Raw genomic sequence first — 21,289 nt, 5'->3', positions numbered from 1 at the left:
CAAATAAATAAATTTATAAAAAAGTTTTTAAAATTAAATCAAATAATTTATATTTTGATGTCTTTATTTTTAAGAGTAGTTTTTTTTTGTATATCCATATAAAATAACAGATCAAATGTGTAACTTATACATTAAACTAGTAATATTATTATTAGCTAAAGTATGAAACAGATGTATTTAAATTAATATTATCACCACTGCTGTTAACTATGTTCTCATTAATTTTTTAAATTAATTCAAAACATATAATTAAAAATATAATTATTTAGTCTTTCAAATATAAAAAATCTCAAATCAAATCAAATAACATTTTTTTGTATAAATTATTTTCAATTATACTTTCTAAATTATAAAGGATTATTCTAACATATTTCACAATTTTATAATAGCAAATATTAATAATTAGTTTTAACAAATAGTCTCATATCATGTTTTAGAAAAATAATTAAATATTTAGTTTTAATAAATTAATTATTACGTCAAATAAAAATTAAAATAATTATAGATATAAAGTCAAACAATTATAAAAAAATGGACAAATAACATTAATAAATCAAGTGGGATTCAATATTACATAAAAGTCCCAAATTAAAAAACGTTACGTGCATGTCTTCAGGCATAAATCTATATAAATCGAATTAAGCAAATTCGATTTAACTTCTCTAATACTAAATCGAATCAATATGATTCAAATTGATAGGAATAAAGACAAATCAAAATGGATAGTTTCGATTCACGAATGAATGAAATTCGATACAATATAAATCGAATTAGGTTGTTTCGATTTAGCTTGGTCACATAGTAGATCGAATTAATCTGATTCGATTTAGGACTATACAACAGACACATAGTAAATTGAATCAGCTTGATAATACAACATACATCTTCTATTGTCGTGTCCCGCCTCTCCTTCATTTTTCTCCTTTCTTTCTCGGTCTCTCTATCAAACTTTCTTTCTCTCCCTTTCTAATTCAACAATGGTGATAATGGATTTTTCCATCAACATCATGATTATTATCGTCTTCTTTTTTCTTTTATTCTTTTTTTTAAAAAAATAATTCTAAAAAGTAATTTAATCCAACTTATATTATTCATAAAAAATAAAATCTAATTCAATTTAAATTATTATAATTTTAATTGATTTTTTGTTTAAAATTAAGTTAAATAAATGATTTTATTTGAATCAATTATTAGATTTAAACACCACCGCCCTGATTGCAGCTGCTTTTCTTATTATCGTCGTTATTGTTGTTTTTTTCTGTGGCAGTCTTCTTTGTCGTCGTTCTCTTACGGTTGAACACTAATTCAAACCAATCAGTACATTGGTTGAAGTGTTGAACTGTTAAAAGGTCAATAAAGCTTTTAAAGCTTGCGCTGTATTGGTGATCCAACACTTCATAATAAGTTAATAACTCATGGTCAACTATTCTAGAAGCATTTGCTGATTTGAGATTTCCCTTACCCATGAGCTGTTCATCATTGTTCATTGCTATTCCTGCTAGAGCATTAAATTAGGCTGCATATCATTTACCAAAAAAAAATAATTAGGCTGCATATCAAACACATTTAGGTATGATATTCGTCTATATTCTTTTTACATGTATATTTTTTTTATTTAATTATATTTTAATAAAAAAAAAATTTCAAAAATATTTAAACATTTTAAAATATTATTATGTATCAATGTGTTCAATTTTATTCGTAATATTTATTTTAAAAATAAATTTTAAAATAATATATATTAAAATAATGTCATTTTTTATCCCTAACCATTTAACTGATAAATATTATGCTCCTAATAATTATAAAAACATAAATCGATCTCTACCCATCTTTGTATTTATTCAATTTCATTCCTGCAAAATGATTGATAACAAATCACATGACACACGCTAACGTGTCAGGTAACCTGTTATCATAGCTTTGTCTCCTTTCTAAGGACAATTCGCTCGCTAAGTAACCCCAAAACAATGCTTTCTCCTTCACCTCTTATTTCTTCCTCCTCCTCTTCCCCTGCCTTCAAAATCCAATAAGAAAGAAAAACCGGACAACTCCATCTTTTGACTCTACTGCGCCACCAAGTCCTTCTCCACCACCCTCGGCCATACAGGATTCAGCCCTGTCTTCTTTGCCTCCCTCGTCGTCAAGCTCATGGACTTTCTGCATCCCTCTACACATTGGCAAAATTCCTCAATTCCTCCTCCAATTTCTCAATCCTTCCAACAAATAAAGTTCACTTTTTCGTTCTGCCACAAACTCGATTCCATTACCGTTTTTGAATCCACGCTCTATTCGCTACAAAGAATTTCTGCTTCGTCGAACTTGCAATCACAGCAAAGCCAACTCAAGCAACCGTCGATGAGAGAAGTCATACAAACTTTTTCTTTAGCCATGAGAGAAGAACCGAATCAGCATTTGTTTTTTTTTTTCGGCTTAGAAATTTTTGAGATGGTTGGGGGTGACGGTGGTGTCCTTAAAGCTCTTGGAAAACAAGGAGGATTTAAAAGAATGATAGAGAAAGGACCAGAGCCGTGATTCATTTTTTTGAGTGAAAGTGTGGATAAGTCAGTTATCAGAGTCGAGGAGAGAGCGTGATCTTCTTTGTGTGGTGGTGGATGTAACACCCTAAATTAATATTCTACCTTTAAAGGCCTTTAAGTAGGGTGTCACACTTAATATGAAAAAGAGCAGATAACTAAATTGTTAGGTAAGAAGAGAAGGAAAATACGCGCGAAACTTTGGGTGGAAATCGAGTAGTACTAAAAGGATAAAATTGAACAAAACTCAAAGGGGTTCAAGCAAACATAGAAGAATTCCCATGAACACAGTTCTAAAGGAGATAGTGCTTAAAGGTAACTATGACGAAAAAGAAACTAACGCATCCTAACTAATTTCATCGAAGAAACTTCCATCCTTGTGTCATGTCTTATCCTTGGCTCGGGTTGTCGGATTCTTCTTCCTCAGTTTCGGAGTCAGACTCGAGGTGTGCCACCTTAGATGACCGCTTCTTAGATGCTGAAGCGCTCCTATCTAGGAAGGTTACGACGGACAGCTGGGGTCCTTCTTCCACGAACTCTCGATCTAAGTAGATAGTTTGGAGCACGGTAGTAGTGGTCGCAACAACCCACGCGTGCTTCGAGGGGTCATACTCAGAAGTTACCTTCGGGGGACACTGCGTCGTCTCTATCCGCTGTGCCATGTTCCTCTGGAGACAGTATGGGAAAAGAAAGGGAGTGAGAACCTAACGTCTCAGTAGGAGTGCTATACAACACCTCCATATCCATCTCCAGCCCACGTGCGGGATTTTTAAAAAGAACGTATAACGTGGCATATGTATCTTTCTTGTAAAACATGTGTGCAAAAAGGAAAGCATATAGGAAAATAGAAGGATAACATCTTAAGTAACATCAACATAATCATAATTAAATCTAAAGAGAAAAAAAAGATAAACATCAAACTTTCATTCATGCTTTCTTAACTTTTAACTTTTATGGAAGGTATTGAGCTCAAACCGGTATAAATGAAAGTCCCCTTCCCTTACCGAAGGTTCTTATCTCGAGTGTCTTGGCGATCACCTTCCCTTACCGAAGGATCATCTCGATCGATCACCCTCCCTTACCGAGGGATCATCTCGATATCTTGTCTTTGGGGGTCACCTTCCCTTACCGAAGGATCACTCCCTCAGTTCAATTTACAATCAAGGTTATTTAGACATACACAAGAAAAGAGTTATATCAACAAAGATATCTTATTATATAAAATTGATGGGAGTTCCCGTCCCTTACCGAAGGTTCCCAAAGGTTTGCCGATCACCTTCCCTTACCGAAGGATCATCTCGATTATCTTGTCTTTGGGGGTCACCTTCCCTTACCGAAGGATCATTCCCTCAGTTTAATTAACAAGTAGGGTTATTTAGGCATATACAAGAATATACCATGCAAGAGGAGAGACATATACCATGCTAAAATAAGCATGTTGAATAAGACTTTATAAGAGAGAAGGTACTCTCGTCCCTAGAGGGGTATTAATAATATAAAATAAATGTACATTATAAAAGATAGAATAATTTAAATAGTTGAATAAAATAGTTATAAGAGAGCATGTACTCTTTTTAACTCATGGAAATATTAATATTAATCTAATGGTATAAAAGTCAATATAATTTCATGTAATAAAATGAGGGATATTAATTAGCTGAATAAAATAATTATAAGGAAACATGTACTCTTGACCCTAAGAAGATATCAATGATATAATGTATAAAATATAATCTAAGTGCATATTGTAAGAAAGTGGGTATTTGAAATACTTGGATTAAATATTATAAGAAGCATGTACCTTTGATCTTTAAAATAAAGGAACAATAATAACATAATGATATAAGGGGTCATTTAATTGCATATAACAAAATAGGGTTCCTTGAACAAGACACAAAAAAGAGCATGTACTCTCAACATTAAAGGAATAATAATAGAAGAGATCACATGGATGCACATAGGATTAAATTTTTAAAACAAAATATTTGAGAAAGCATGTACTCTTAACCTTAAAGGAATAATGATAACATGATGATATAATAGATCACATGGATGCACATAATACAATAAGGTATGTTAAATAATTTAATTAAAATATCATAAATAATAGCCATGTAAGAGATCACACATATGCCTATATGTTGTACAAGACATAAGATGGCATGTACTCCCGGCCCTAAGGGAATATTAATACAATAATATAGGATATTGAATAAACAGTATAAGAGGGCATGTACTCTCGCCCTAAAGGGAATATTAATAACACAATTATATGAAAGAGCACAAAACGGGTATAGTAAATAATTGGATGAACATCATAAGAAGACATAACAACATGAATGAAAGATGAGTGAAAGAAAATTAATGTCATGATAACATTCGTGAATGGAAGAAAGTAATAATAAAAAATGGAACATAACACATGCCAAGCATTTAAAAAAACATAATTTCCTACACTTTTTCTAACGCTTCCTTGTTGCCTATGAGCTTGCCTCTTGTGTTCCTTGTGTTTGCACACAGAATTTCTTTGTAAAGAGAGAAGGGAGATGATTAGTATTTGAGGGGAGTGATTTTCTACCTATGGGTGCTCCCCTATTTATATACATTTGGGGATAGGGTGGTTGGGATATTTTAAATTCAAACGGAAGGCGGTTACTAGATTCCTATCCATAATTCAAAATTCTAAGCCCAGCTTCCAACTGACTTTCGAATTTCAAATTAAATTTTTGTTTCTAGAAGAGGTGGTTGTTACAGTAGACTTACTGCACTTGAGAATTACAGCGTTAAAGAGTGCAGCAAAGGAGCTCGGAGAGGGCTTTTTCTTCTTTTTGAACAAGGAAGAAGTAGAATAGAGAGAGGTGAAAACAAAGAGGAGGGAGGAAGTACGGCAGAGGCATAAGTGGAGCTGGAGGGAGGAATGTTGTCAGAAGGGAATGAGGTAGAGGAAGAGAAAGAAAAGCAGATGACGTTTAGTTAAAAATTCAGGAGTCGATTTGTCCTATTAGGAAGAAGACAAAACCACATGGACATATTATCTGATACGTTAGCACGTGTGACCTGTTGCCAACTTGTTATAGGGACTAGATTAAATAAATACATAAGTGGATGAGGACCAATTTATATTTCTATAATTATTAGAGGGTGCAATGTCTATCGAATCAATGGTTAAGGACTGAAAAAGACATTTACTTTATATATAATTATTAATTAGAACAAAAATATTTTTAAATATTTTTATATAGTAAAAAAATATTTAAAACAATAAAAAAATTAATTTATATTTTTAATATTAATAAAAGACCAAAATATCATTATAATTTATCTGAAACTCAACTTCTTTTGTTGTGATAAAAACATCTAAATTATCTGTTTCACAAATAATCCAATCCATTGACATAGCAATGGGCCTGCCACTCAAAATCAATTATCTTAGTTTTTTTTTTCTCATTCTTAAATGCTCCTATCCTTATTATGTTGAGAGTGTTATATTTCTTATCTATTAAATAAATCTTAACACTTTCTATTTGTTATATTTTATATGAATAACTCTTATTTAAAATTTAGAATTTATGATTGAGAATTTAAGATTCAAAGTTTATATAGAATTTAGAGTTTAGAATTTAAGATGTAGAATTATAAATTTAAGATTTGAAGTTTAAAATTTAGTTTTAGAGATTAACGAGCATTGTACTTCTTATTTCCTTTAAAATGCATTAGTATTTGCTATTTTTTATATATTCATTTTCTTTTTTTAGAGAACCAACATCCAATTTAAATTTCATCTTATTTTTAAAATTTCTCATTTATCAAATATCTTAAATGATATGAGTTTTAGAATTCAAATTTTAGTGTCAAAGATTTTGAATTCGGAGTTTAGAGTTATGATTTAGGATTTAAGATTAGAGGGTAAATATTAGAATTTTTTATTTAAGATTTATGATTTGGATTTTGAATAATTTAAAATTTAATATCTAGGGTTTAGCTAGGTTCATTATTTTTGTTTTGGTTGTGTTTTATTTTAAATTTAAATGTATTGATTTTTAAGAAAATTAATTTTGTATTTTAAATATATAAGAGAGAGAAAATTTAAGAAATTAAATATAACACATGTTATGTTTATTTTAAAATTAAGAATAAAGTATTATTTTTGTCCTCAATATTTGGGGTAAGTTCTAAAGTTGTCATTAACGTTTCAATCGTCCTATTTAAATCTTTAATATTTTAAAATTGACTCAATGTTGTCCTGCCGTTAGGGATCCGTTAACAGAATTAACGACGGGACAAAATTGAGACGATTTTGAAACGTTAGGGACTTAAATAAGACAAAAACATTGGGGACAAAAAAGATACATAGAAATAAATTTTAATTTCATCCTTCAATAATATCAATTTTTTACTGTACATAGTATTCAATTATTTTTTAATCACATATAAGTAAATTACACTTAATCACATTTTTTTATTTTAAATAAATTATTTTTTTATAATTTTACTCTTAAATATTTTTAGCTATCATAAAATATTTTTAGAATGACTAATATATAAACTTGCGAAAAAAAATAATATATATACAATAAAATATAAATTATACCTTTTGTCTTTAATGTATCAAAATTCTTTAAAATTATAAAAAATAAATTTATTTAAAATGAAAGTAATGTGATTAAGTGTAATTTACTTATATGTGAGTAAAAAAGAATTGAATACTATGTACAGTAAAAAATTATTATTAATTGAAAGATAAAATTAAAGTAAAATTTATTTTTATATATCATTTTTGTCCCAAACATTTCCGTCCTATTTAAGTCCCTAATGTTTCGAAAATCGTCTCAATTTTGTCCCGCTATCAATTCTGTTAACAGATCCCTAACGGCAGGACAATATTGAGTCAATTTTGAAACGCTAGGGACTTAAATAGGACGATTAAAATGTTAGAGACAACTTTAAGACTTATATATTTATACATAATTATATATTGACTATTTTTTTATATACAAATAACATTTTTATAACACATAATGATGTATTTCTTGTATTTATTTAAAGTCGTTTTAACGGTAATGACTGGATTTTATTCCTTATATTGCCTAGTCTTATTGCGGGGGCAAACACATTTGTCTAGGGGTGACAAAGCGGGCTGGCCCGCCTCAATCTGTCCCGCCTCGCTTAGATCCGCCTCATAAACGGAGGCGATTGGCCCGACCTGCCAACTAAGATGGGTTTAAAAAGCTAACATGCTCCGCTTTATGGCGGATTGGCGGGTCGGCGGACTAGTCTGCTTGACTCTTTTCTTTTATTTTAAAAAATAAAGTTCATTAAAATTAACTAAAAAATAATAATTAAAAAATCAAATACAAATAAAAAATAGTCAAATTATAATATATTTTTTCACTATTTTTTTTAATTTTTAACTTCAATAAAATTATTTAAAATAATATTTGTTAATAGAACTATTTTTATTTTAAAAAATAAGTCACATAATTTGAGCAAATGTACGAAATTGTAAAATAAAATAAATAAAGTTAATAACTAAAATAAGAATAAAAACAAAAAAACATGTTTGAAAATTCTATAATTAGTAATTTTATAATAATAATAACTCTTTTATTTAATAAAAAAATAAAAATCTTCGGTCCAGCAGACCGGCCCGTCCTGCCCCGCCAAAATCCGACAATTTGGCGGTGCGGATTTTGCGGATTTTTTTAATTTGGCAGGCTCTAAATCTTAGTTCGACTCGTCTTTTTTAGTGGGTTTAGCGGGTCGGCCCGACGAATTTGTGGAAGAATTTTTAATAATGATGATATTTTGAGATTTAAATATTTATTTATTTACTATATATAATAAGTTCATTTAAATAGATATTAGGAGGTTGAATTTTGTGCATTTAATAATTCATTAACTAACGACAAATCCTTCCATGAAATTCAGATTATACTGCGAATTTTCTTAAAAAAGAATGGTGCCTTTGAAAACACAAACACACGTGATACATAACTGTGGTCAGCTCATGCTCTAAAGTGTTGGGTTAAATTCTGTAACGAGTACAATTTTTGTGCTTAATTGTCACCATAAAATTTGAAACTTTGAGCGATTGCTGATAAATCGAAGAAAGATGAGGATGATTTTGCGATAAATTAATTTTTGATTTGTCGAGATGAGAGATATTATGGACAACAAATATATAATAAAAATTTTATTAAAAACAATAAAAAATAGTAAATTATCTGATAAGAATAATTATGATTCCTAGATTTATTAAAATTTATTTATTTAAAATTAAAATATATAATCTAAGCTCGTTAGAGGTCAATTTGAATATTTATTTATATAATATGATACTTAGATGGTTAAGTAAATTTAAATAAAAGAGTTATGTCTTCGCAAAGAAATAAAAAAAAAACATAGTTGAACATTATATTTATTATAATGAAATTAAAATGGTCGTTAATGTTCTCCAAATTTTGTATACAATGCTTAAATTTATTCAATTTAATGTATAAAAGGTCAAATTAAATATGACTAAAATTTTTATTCAATCTACACTATTAAAAATATTAAATTAGATTTTTATATTTTTAGATTCAAATCGGATATCAAATTCTACTGATAAAAAAATATATTTTTAAAAGAATTAAAAATTTTGAAAAAATCTCTTTTTTCTTTCTACTATTTTACACTTATTTATTTCCAAAATACTACTAAATAATATTTTATTAAGTAATAGAAATAAAACATCCACACATATGAATAATAATAATAATAATAAAAAACCAAAAAAAAATATAATTATTTGACATTTTAACAACAACAAATAAATAATAATCCAAATTTTAATATCATAAAATTCCAAAATTTTTTAAAATTAAAAAGAATATATATTTTTATTTTTATAAATTTACGAATACATATTTAAAATCTACGATTTGATCCGATTCTATTTATCTACCAATCAAAATCGATTAGATCATATTCACAAATTTTTTATTGGATACGAATAATTACTATAAATCTTACCATTTTGATATGAGTTTGTACACCCGTAAAGACCTATAACTATTTTTTATTTTGGATACCAAAACCTGAATAAAATTGAGAAAACAATAAAAATTAGTTCATAAGCAATTAACGTAAAAATTTAGCAAAACATTTTTAAAATAAATAAAAAATATTATTTATTTCTCAAAACAAATAATTTTATCTTTAATTTACAGAATACATTTTTTTGTGGAGTTTGAAAAAAGTTCGCCCATTATAACGACGAACTTGCTAATTTTTATGTAATTTGGTTGCTATAAAGGCGAACTTCAATATTTTTAGAGTTTCCTGTTTGAATAATAATAGAAACCCAAAAAAAAAAAGTAAAAAAATCTAATTATTTGACATTCTAACAACAACAAATAAATAATAATGCAAACTTTAATATGCTAAAATTTTTTAGGATTAAGGAGAGTATCTATATATATTTTTAATTTTTATAAATCTACATATGTACATTTAAAATCTGCGATTCGATCCTATTTATCTACAAACCAAAGTCGATTCGATCTGGTATAATGAATTTGTAAATCAGATCGTATCCATAAATTTTCTGATTGGATACAAATAATTATTACCCAAATAACATTCAAGGCATTAATCAAAATCTTAAAAAAAAAGGATTGAACATGTTTTTACACTTTTTTCCAATATCTGCCTCCTCTAAAACCACTATCTCCTCTGCTTTTTCATCAGTCCAATCTGTTTTGGTTATTTCCTCCTTCCAACAACTTCTTATCTTAATCCATACTAAGTGTTACATACAAGTTCTCATCAGAATTTAGATTCAATTTGTTTGCAGCTCAATGAACACTAATTTGCCTTCGCGGAGCACTTGGAGACCCTTAGATCGCGCGGTAATAGTATAGGTTAAAACAATATTTAAGTAGCATTAGGTATAACACATTATTACCTATCAATATAAAATCCTTTTGTGATGCATATATAGGTATAACAAATCCATGTGCAACAAGATTAATTAAATATGGAACAACTATATATTTTTCTTTTAAAAAATGTCAAAGTAATTCACAATTTAATATGGAACGATTACAGTCAGTCCAGCTTATAATAATTTTTTAGAGCCAATAATATCAAGTAAAAAAAGAAAGAAAGTGATAATAAAAAAGAATAAATATGGAGGGAAAGGACAAATCACCCCCACATTCGTTGCTTTCCAAAAATACAAAGCATTTCGCACTAAACCACCCACCGACGCCATACATTTTACACACTGGATTTCAAATCCTCACCATACGATTCATTTCTCCACTGGGACCCACATTAATCACCGATCCACCATTCTCCACGTGGCACCATCCCAAATGAACGCGACTGAGAAAGGAAAATCACAATCACGGAAGAGAAACAGAGTCCACATCACCGTGAACCGTACGCGACCGTATTGTAATAAACTAACCCCGCACCGCACCTTATCGCGCTCCCTTCTTTGTTCTTCAAACACAGTCACGGTAGCTCCACCTTCCACCTCTCTTTCTTACACACATTCTCTCTTTCTCTCTCTCCGCCGTAGATCTGAACTAAGCCACAGATATTACAGCTTTCGCGCCTTTTTTGACACGTTGACCGCCGTTCACCGCCGCAATAACTTAACCAGATCGACCGAACCCGAATTTCTCGGGTCCTAAAACGTGGATCTAGGAGAACGAGGTAAAACCCTGGAATCGAGCTCCAACGGCTATTACGGTTAGAAAAATCTGTTAATTCAAAATCCAATCCGGAACGCGATCCGTTACAAATCTTTCGCATCCCGCCAGGTGGCAGCAGCTCCGAGTCGGTGACTGACTCACTGAGTCAAAGCAGATCCGAACGAGAAAAGCGATGGCTCCCAGCACGATTCGGAAGGCAATTGGTGCGGTGAAGGACCAAACGAGCATAGGGATTGCGAAGGTTGCGAGCAACATGGCGCCGGACTTGGAGGTTGCGATCGTGAAAGCGACGAGCCACGACGACGATCCCGCCGGCGAGAAGTACATACGCGAGATCTTGAACCTCATGTCTTACTCCCGTGGATACGTCCACGCGTGTGTCACCGCCGTGTCGAAGCGATTGGGGAAGACGCGCGACTGGATCGTTGCTCTGAAAGCTCTCATGCTGGTTCACCGACTCATGAACGAGGGTCCACCGATGTTCCAAGAAGAGATACTCTACGCGACTAGGAGAGGAACCAGGCTCCTCAACATGTCTGATTTCAGGGACGAGGCTCACTCTAGCTCATGGGATCACTCTGCTTTTGTAAGAACTTATGCTATGTATCTTGATCAACGTCTTGAGTTGATGCTTTTTGATAGGAAGAGCAGTGGCGCTGCTGGTGGAGCTGGAAGCGCTGGCGCTGGCGGAAGCGGCAGTGGTGGCGGTTTTGATGATAGGTTTGGGGGTAGGGACAATTTCCGGTCCCCTCCGCCGCGGCCTTACGAGTATGAGTACGGCGGAGGTGAATTCAGGGGAGAAGGGTATGGTTATGGGAACGGAGGGATGAGGAGGACGAGGTCGTTTGGTGATGTGACTGAGAGGGAAAATGTTGGAAGGGTTGATAAGAGTATTGTTGCTGTGACTCCGTTGAGGGACATGAAGCCGGAGAGGATTTTCGGTAAGATGGGACATTTGCAGAGGTTGCTGGATCGGTTCTTGGCTTGTAGGCCTACCGGTTTGGCCAAGAACAGCAGGATGATCTTGATTGCGTTGTACCCTGTTGTGAAGGAGAGTTTTCAGCTCTATGCTGATATCTGTGAGGTTCTTGCTGTGCTTCTTGATAAGTTCTTTGATATGGAATACCCTGATTGTGTTAAGGCCTTTGATGCTTATGCCAGCGCGGCGAAGCAGATCGACGAGCTTATTGCGTTCTTCAACTGGTGCAAGGATACAGGTGTGGCGAGATCTTCTGAGTACCCAGAGGTTCAGAGGATTACTAGCAAGCTGTTGGAGACCCTGGAGGAGTTTGTTAGGGATAGGGCCAAGAGGCCTAAGAGTCCTGAGAGGAAAGAGGAATTGCCCCCACCACCTGCAAAAGAGGAGGAACCGGAGCCGGATATGAATGAGATCAAGGCACTGCCTCCACCGGAGAATTACACCCCGCCTCCGCAGCCTGAGCCAGAGCCTAAGCCACAGCCACCACGGGTTACAGAGGACTTGGTGAATCTGAGAGATGATGCAGTCAGTGCTGATGATCAAGGTAACAGATTGGCTTTGGCACTCTTTGCCGGTGCTCCTGGTAGCAATGCTAATGGTTCTTGGCAAGCCTTCCCATCAAATGGACAGCCCGAAGTTACTTCGGCTTGGCAGACTCCAGCAGCTGAGGCCGGGAAGGCCGATTGGGAATTGGCGCTGGTAGAAACTGCTAGTAATTTATCAAGGCAGAAGCAGAATTTGGGTGGTGGTCTTGATCCCTTATTGTTGAATGGTATGTATGATCAAGGAATGGTGAGGCAGCATGTGAGCACATCACAATTGAGTGGAGGAAGTGCAAGCAGTGTGGCATTGCCCGGACCCGGGAAAACCACCACACCTGTTTTGGCTCTCCCTGCCCCAGATGGGTCAGTGCAGCCGGTGAATCAGGATCCCTTCGCGGCATCATTGACTATTCCACCACCTTCTTATGTGCAAATGGCGGATATGGAGAAGAAGCAGCATTTGCTTGTGCAGGAACAGGTTGTGTGGCAGCAGTATGCAAGGGATGGAATGCAAGGCCAATCTAGCTTGGCCAGACTAAACGGCAATGGTTACTATCCCGGAACTCCAATGCCTGCAGCAATGCCTTATGGAATGCCCCCAGTCAATGGAATGGGACCTCCCGCTGGGTATTATCACACTCCTTACTGATCAATACCCTCTTTTGTTCTTTTCATTGCATATCTATAGGTTGCTTCGTTTATTTTTTGTATTATGACATAGTGTTTTTTTTTTTTTTTTTAAGTTTTTGTTAAATGTTGATGTTTCCATATTCTTGAGATATATAAGCTCTTTTAGTATGGTGGGGAACTGGGGATGTTGAGGGAGAGACTGAGTTGGAATTGAATATACAAAATTTCTTGTTAGGGGATTTTGTTGGTGGGAGAGATGTGTTTATGAGACTCAGTTATGATATCTCTGTGTCTTCTTTGTAATATTAGCAGTTTCTTCCTCCATTTTTGTACTTCCAAGTGATTCTTGCTGATCAGAGACAAACGCTTTTAACTACTGTAAATTTAATTAAACCCTTGTTCTGATTGATGATCTTGATTGGCTTTTTGTCAAATGATACTTCAATCTTGTTGGAACAGCCATGGCCACTTGTTCTTTAACTGTACTAATACTAGTGTAGGGTATTCAGGATATGGTTGCTTGTAATATTATCCACATGTTGTTTGGGTTAAGAGGTAAGTATCCAATTTGGTCATTTTTCGCTTTCCCATTACTTTTGGTTACCTAATATGACTAAATCATTATTAATCTTTCTACGGACTATAATTAGATGTCTAGTTACATCTCTCTCTCTCTCTCTCTCTCTCTCTCTCTCTCTCTTGGCATTCAAGTTACTTGTGTCTTTTGGTGTTAACATCTATATATACGGTTGTACCATACCCTTCAGTTCTTATTGCTAACACCTATTGGATTTGAATTTTGAAACTAAAGTGCAACATGATAAATTAAGATAATCTAATTTTCTGCGCTGGTGTAGATCTAGTAAAGGAGAGGGTGAACTCTATTGGACTATCATTGCATGTTGTACCTAATGTAAAATATAGATGTTATTTTTGCTTTTTTGGACTTTGGAGACAAATGAAATTTTTCTGCTAGCCTGTAATCCGTGTAGGATGTGGTGGCATTTCTGTATTCATGGTGATTCAACATATTGGGTATAGTCCAACCTTTAGTTTCTGGAGACTAGTCAGACTTCTTATGTTATCTAATTCATGATTCAATAATAAGTAAGGGTTACATGTGATCTATTAATTTTCAAAAATGTTATTCGTGTATATTAATTATTAATATATTTGTATATAAATACATGTGTAGTTTAATTTATTTTTAATATATATTTATATTTTAATGTGTATTTTATATTGATATTTAATTTCAGTCATTGATTTTGATGTATATGGAATAATGCAATATGTAGATTAATATTTTACCTCTGAAAAAAACTATGGGCTCGAGAGAAATAGCTTTGAAAGCCTTGAAGGTATAAATATGGATTTACGAGCTAGGCTTATCGTGATTAACGAAAATATTTGGGGTCAATTATAAATCAAACTTTTAATTAGTATTAGCATTACCGGCAATTATCATTTGAGAGTCAACATGGTGAGTTTGTTTTTATAGAAGACGCTGGAATACGTCACAAAATCCTTTCGATAATTGATAAAACATTCATACCAATCTTTTAAATTGGCAGCTAAGGCATAGGTGTACTGCCAAATGTGGAATTGAAGGCTTATCCATCGAACATTTGAGAAAACGACTGACAGCTTCATTGTTCTAGTTGTGGTAAACAAAGTTATGGATTTGTCCCCCTCTCTGTTTTCTACTGACTTCAAATTCCCAATTAGATATCTCTTTGGTCACCTGCACAAGACTCTCATTGGATGAAACCAATCAAAATTATTTGGTCCACCCATAACCTAAATAGAATTATAATCTAATCACTTATAGAATATTATAATATAATTCACTGATTCACCTTACGTAGCAATTAATAAATTTTTTATTTCACTATATAAAGTTGACATGGCATTCTATGAAAGGTTTTGTTCCAAACAAGATTTTACATCAGCTTATAGCGAAAGATGTACAACTTATTTTATGAAAGTTTTACATTCATTTATTTATTAGTGGAAGAATATATCTTATTTTATTGAAACACTTTTATTATGGTCTGAGTAACTAACTATTTTTCAATCACAAACTACATTGGATTCCTCTATACCTTTATTGAAACACTTTTATTATGGTCTGAGTAACTAACTATTTTTAAATGCATTGTTGTGATTGGCGTTGTTGCCAGTTGCCTAACACTATTGGATTAATATATTCACGCCCCCACTAGTGATGAAGGAACCAAGACGAATTTCTGCATAGAGAGTAAGATTTTATAAATTGAATGACATTACTTGTCACATTTTTGTGGGGTTGAGGCACAATTTTAAGAAGCAGTACTTCAACATGTTTCCCGAAAATTCATTCATAGCTTTCTTCATCCATGACCCCACCATTATTTTTCCATTCCCTTTACTTTACAGTTTACATTGATGACCCCAAAAATTAAATTCCAACGAGAATCTGCCACAATATACCCGATGGTCCATGCTTTCATGCTCATCGTGGTGTCTTTTCTATGTATTTCTCTTTTGCGGAAAGAATAATGTGTACCTTTGTAAAATTTAGGATAAATTAGTTCCTTTTCTTAAGTTTTAAGTATATTTCTTGATTGTTATATCTCAAATGACATAGTTTTTTCATATAAAAAAAATTAGATTTGCCACACTTTATTTAATTTGCAGCTAATACTGGCATGCCGGAATTTTTTTTCACGCTTTTTATGTGGCCAATATTGATGAATTAATTAACAATAGTTTTTTCGTGACAAATAAAAACATGTAAAAATAAAATAAAATGGCAAATTAATTATTAACATTTTTCAAGAGATGATAACTTAGTCTTAATTTTTTCGAAACATACTATGGTTGAGGGATAATTGCCTAAATTTTAAAAACATAAAAGAATAATTTATCATTTATTTTTTTCCAAGACTAATTAATTTAATATTTTAAAATATGAAGAATTAAGTTATCACAGAAAGTTATATCAGTGACTAATTTATCTTTACAAAATTATCAGGACCAATTTGTTGGAACATTTTAAAGTATTTATACCCCTGATGCAATGTAACAATTTGGCATTAAATTCTATTTGAATAATTTTTGGCTTAATTTGGTAAAATTTTAATATTCTAAAATTAATTTATTAAAATTAACTTTTTAGAGATAAATTTTCAAAATTTGTAATAGCAAAAATATTTTATGTATACTAAAAATCAGTCATTAAATCAATAATTATGTATTTATATTTATTAATTCATATATTTTTTTAATTAAATAATTAGTTACCAGCCAAAACAATCGAATCTACTATAATAACAGAATAATCATGTATGTAATAGAGCGCATACGTTCCTTACTCATAAATGATAAAACACTTGGTTGAATTTGATTATTGAAAATACTTGATCACATAACACTTCTAAATACCGATTCAATTTCTATTGTTTATCCATTTAACAATGAATTTGATTTTAGAATAAAATCAAACAGAATTTCATTATATTCCAAACACATACACCTTTAATTTCTATTCTCTCCTTCACCAAAATATTGAATTTAATTTTAACATATTGATAATGTATAAACATTTTATAGTGTTATTTAATCAAATTTATTTTGAATGTGATTGTTTTATATAGTATATTTAAAGATGTATACTCCTGATCTAACAATGTAGCCTTAAATTCTGTTTGAATAATTTTTGACTTAATTTGGTAAAATTTTAATGTTTTAAAAATATTAAAATTAATCTTTTAGAGATAAATTTTTAAAAGTTGTAATAACAAAAATATTTCATATACACTAAAAATAATCACTATATATTTATATATTTTAATTCACAAATTTTTCTAACTAAATAATTAGTTACCAAAATAATTAAATATGCTATACTAGAATAATCATTAATCAAGTACGTAATAGAGCGCATACGTTTCTTATTCATAACCGGACTTGATTGAATATGATTATTAAAAGATGGAAACTCAAGTACAGTTGACTTTAAGTAAAGTTGATAACTGTACAAGATGTCTCTGGTACGGTTGAGAGATGGATCGAGAACTTGCGGGTTGAGGCGGATGCCGGATCACTTGACTGGAGCAATGGGGGGAGGTACCTGCAAAGACACTCCGATGCTCAAGTCAGAATGAGTCTAAGAGGTAGAAGGTGTGAGGAATGAATGAATACCTGGAGGGACCTGGGTCCTCTATTTATAGATGATGGTGAATATCTTATCTTATCTTATTTGGCTAAGATAAGAGAGACATTTAGCTCAGTTAGTTAAGAGCTCTAGTGGGCCGATTCTAGGCCTTCTGAAATGGTGAAGCGGGTCGGACCCGGGTAACCGGACTCAGGGACCGTTCCGGGTGTAGGATCCGTGGGCCGGATCCGTAACAATAACTAAGAGTCATCAAATAATTTGATTAATTTGACTAAATTTTTATCTAATAATTCTCAATTATCAACTTTAAATTGAAGTCAACGGCACCTGAGTTTTCATCTTATTAAAAATACTCAGTCACCCACATTTTTGAAGGCCGATTCAATTTTTATTATTTATCCATTTAACCATGAATTTGATTTTAAAATAAAGTCAAATATAATTCATTGTATTCTAAACACACCTTTGATTTCTATTCTCTCCTTCATAAAAAATTTGAATTTAATTTTAACATATTCGTAATGTTTAAGCATTTTATATTGTTATTTAATCAAATTTATTTATTTATATGTGATTGCTATATGTAATATATTTAAAGTATTTATACTCCTGATATAACAATATAGCCTTGAATTCCATTTGAATATTTTTAATATTTTAAAAATAATTTAATAAAGTTAAATTTTTAGAGATAAATTTCCAAAATTGTAATAACAAAATACTTCGTGTATACTAAAAATCGATCAATATGTATTTGTATATATTTATTGTTGAGTTTAAAAAAATTATAACAATTATTAGATAATAACCAAACATTATTATTTTGAAATTAAAAGTCTAATCATGTGTTTGATTAATTTGTTTATAATACAGGAGATTATTTAAATCAAAACTGGCCTATAACAAGCGAACAAAATCCTAAAATGGTTCAGGCCAATAAACACTCATTCTAATCTATCATAGTCCACGAAAATAATTACTAATCACCAACCAAAACCATACATTTTCATCAGAACCACAAACAAGCATTTGGCCCTATAGTAAACAAGTTCAATTTCATAAGGCCCATGGTAGTATCGTTACTATCAAAGGAAGAAAATTTCATATTCTCTCTAAACCAAACCAAAAGCAACCGAATTTATTTTCTCTTTTATTTTTTTTCTTACACAGGTAAAATAGTCAAAACTCAAAAAAACAAAAAAAAGACAAAAAAAAATTAATTAGAGTTCAAATAAAAAAAAATTATTAAAATTAAGCAAGTCAAAAATTAGAATTCAGAAGTTAAGATCAAATCAAAAAATAAATCAGAATATATTTTTTTTATTTATGTGCTTCATTGGTAACTTGTCAGGAATGCTCTCCTCCTATAAGTATCGAACTGAAAATTTGAAAAAATTGAAACTTATATAACTCTACTATAAATCAAGGATCAAGATTAAAATTTGGAGTCAAAACATTGATGAATGGTTCAAATCCTTGAAAAAAATTGAAAAAGGATAAAAGAAAAGTAGCAGAATATGGATGTATCTAAGCTTTAATTACTGCCAGTCTCATATCTCTTCTGCGCCACTGCTGCTGTATTTGGAGAAGAAGAAGTCAACTTTTTAAGCAAAGTTTCAAGTTTTGGAAGTTTTATTCCTCTACTAAAAGGATAAACGGTCAAAAATTGATTTAAGGAGTGAGCACACAAGTTTGAGTTTTTATAACTTACAAGCTAACCATTCTTTTTCTTCAGAATTTTACATAGATTTTCTGTTTTTCAGTGTTCATTTTTCTTTATTTTTTTTCAATAAAAAAAGGCATTAAGTGAGGTTTTAGTAAAAGCCATTAAGAGAAAAGGTAAAGAGAGTTATCAAGAAAAAGTCAAAAAATTATGTCAAACTCTTTTGTATGTTTTTCTATTTTGTACATATGATATTGAGGGAATTCTCTTACTAAGTTGGATGAGTACTTATTGGTTGCAAGTTTAGGGAGTGAATATGGTCAAATCAGCTGGGTTTGTCCTAAATAGGATTGGGTTGAATCCTAGAAAATTGGTGTTGTAATTTTTGTGAAATATAGTGAAAATTCCTCCATTGTTGTGGGAGGACTGGATGTAGGTCGCATTGCACATAGTGACTGAATCAAGATATATGGTTGTGTGATTTATTCTTTTCTACTCCTTCTATTTTACTTTGTTAAGAGACAAAATAAAAATGTCTCCTACATTGTATATTTTTTAAAAGTTATAGCTATCCAAAAACAAAGAGTTGCTCTGCTCCTTAACGCATCGTAAAGAGATTAAATAAAATTGTCTCTCTTAAATTTTAATTTAACAGACGCATCAACAACTAAAATTTTATTTTAGTCAGAATTAGAAAAAAAAATTTAAAAAATAGACCATAAATTCAAACTCCTCTTCTCTAGTTTATTCTCAAACTTTTATTTTTATATATTAAGTTATATATTTTCTAACTAAATAATTAACTACCAAAAATAATAAAGTATATGCTATATAGTAAAATAATCAAGTATGTAATAGATAAATAATAAAATTTGTTTTTAGTAATGTAATAAAAGTTTTTCATAAGATACTAAATATATATTTTTTTTATACGCAATAAATAAAAAGTGACGTTCAACAAGTATAAATTACAAAAATTATGTTTGATAACTTTATAAATATCTTTAAAAATATTTTTATCTTTTTAAAACTAAAAACAAAAACACATCATTTTTTTTACTAAATATAAGTTAAAATATTTTGTATTTTCTAAAATCCCAAGCACTTTCCTTTTAAAAGTCTTCATGAAAGTGGGACTTCATCTGACATCATTATCAGCAAAAATAATAAGGTGAATTTTATGATGTCTTTTATTTTGATGCTTAAATTTTTTAACTTGTTTTTAAAAGTAAAAAATAAAATATTTAAAACAAAAAGTAAAATATTTAAAATTTATTAAATATTATTTATTTATTTTTTTTAGTAAGTTAGGCACAATCTCAAAAGTACCATAGCATTCACCAAATAATAAATCCTTTTATGTCAAATGAGTATTATATTGTCACATTCCAGACAATTTACATAAATAAAATAAATAAGAGAAAGTGTTACGCAAATACAACAATCTAAAAATCCAGACGCAAATGCAACAAACTTATTTATACGTAATCCGCGACATTTTAAAGCGATTTCTAAGGAAAAGTATATGGAACCAACTTCAAATCAGCAAAAAATAGAACAATTTAATTAATTATAAATATGATAATTAATTTTATTTATTTATGATTTAAAATATTGGTTATTAAATGTTTCACCACATTCAAATTACGAGGAGATACGTTCAGTATCATTGCAACGTGAATCACGAAAACTGATTCAATTAGCTTCCGTCTCTTAACCTTCCTTTTCTCTCCAAATGCCTAAAATATGATAAATAAAAAAATAGATTCAAAACCATCCAATTTACAAAGAAAAGAAACATCCTAATGCCTAGTATAAACACCATCCACGTAAAGGTTTTAGATTCACCCAAAGGCATTTGGATGGTTTTTGGCGGGAACCATCTTGGTTCCCTAGCATTATTGGATTTCTAATTACACGTAATCCGTTAAACTCTGTCACAGATTATGTTCAAAGGCTGAAACACATAAACCGCTACATCATGTAACGGTTTATGAAAAGATAGGCCCAAAGTGTATTCCACAAGACCTACACGTGAAACTAAAATTTGTTGCTTCTGCTTTTATGTTCATGG

At 31.1% G+C, this 21,289-nt stretch overlaps 2 protein-coding genes across 2 annotated transcripts in view; one reads left to right on the top strand and one right to left on the bottom strand.

Annotated features, from left to right (window-relative positions):
* Positions 1 to 10,947: 10,947 nt before the first annotated feature.
* On the top strand, positions 10,948 to 13,717 carry LOC107463239 (putative clathrin assembly protein At2g25430). Its single transcript, XM_016082001.3, has one exon. The coding sequence runs from the start codon at positions 11,415 to 11,417 to the stop codon at positions 13,410 to 13,412; it is 1,998 nt and encodes a 665-aa protein (XP_015937487.1). The 5' UTR covers positions 10,948 to 11,414; the 3' UTR covers positions 13,413 to 13,717.
* A 3,675-nt stretch (positions 13,718 to 17,392) lies between these two features.
* The window catches only part of LOC107463148 (glycosyltransferase BC10-like), a 5,684-nt gene continuing 1,787 nt past the window's right edge, over positions 17,393 to 21,289 (bottom strand). The window contains exon 2 of the mRNA XM_021130232.1: positions 17,393 to 17,507. Within this exon, the coding sequence (XP_020985891.1) occupies positions 17,393 to 17,507 (115 nt within the window). The remainder of the gene's footprint in view (positions 17,508 to 21,289) is intronic.

Source organism: Arachis duranensis, chromosome 8 (assembly GCF_000817695.3).
Source record: "Arachis duranensis cultivar V14167 chromosome 8, aradu.V14167.gnm2.J7QH, whole genome shotgun sequence".
Classification (NCBI taxonomy): Eukaryota; Viridiplantae; Streptophyta; class Magnoliopsida; order Fabales; family Fabaceae; genus Arachis; species Arachis duranensis.
This window is presented reverse-complemented; position numbering and strand designations above follow the sequence as displayed.

Bases quoted from the DNA above. Each gene is read 5' to 3' on its own strand.
- LOC107463239 (XM_016082001.3), top strand. From the start codon at position 11,415: ATGGCTCCCAGCACGATTCGGAAGGCAATTGGTGCGGTGAAGGACCAA.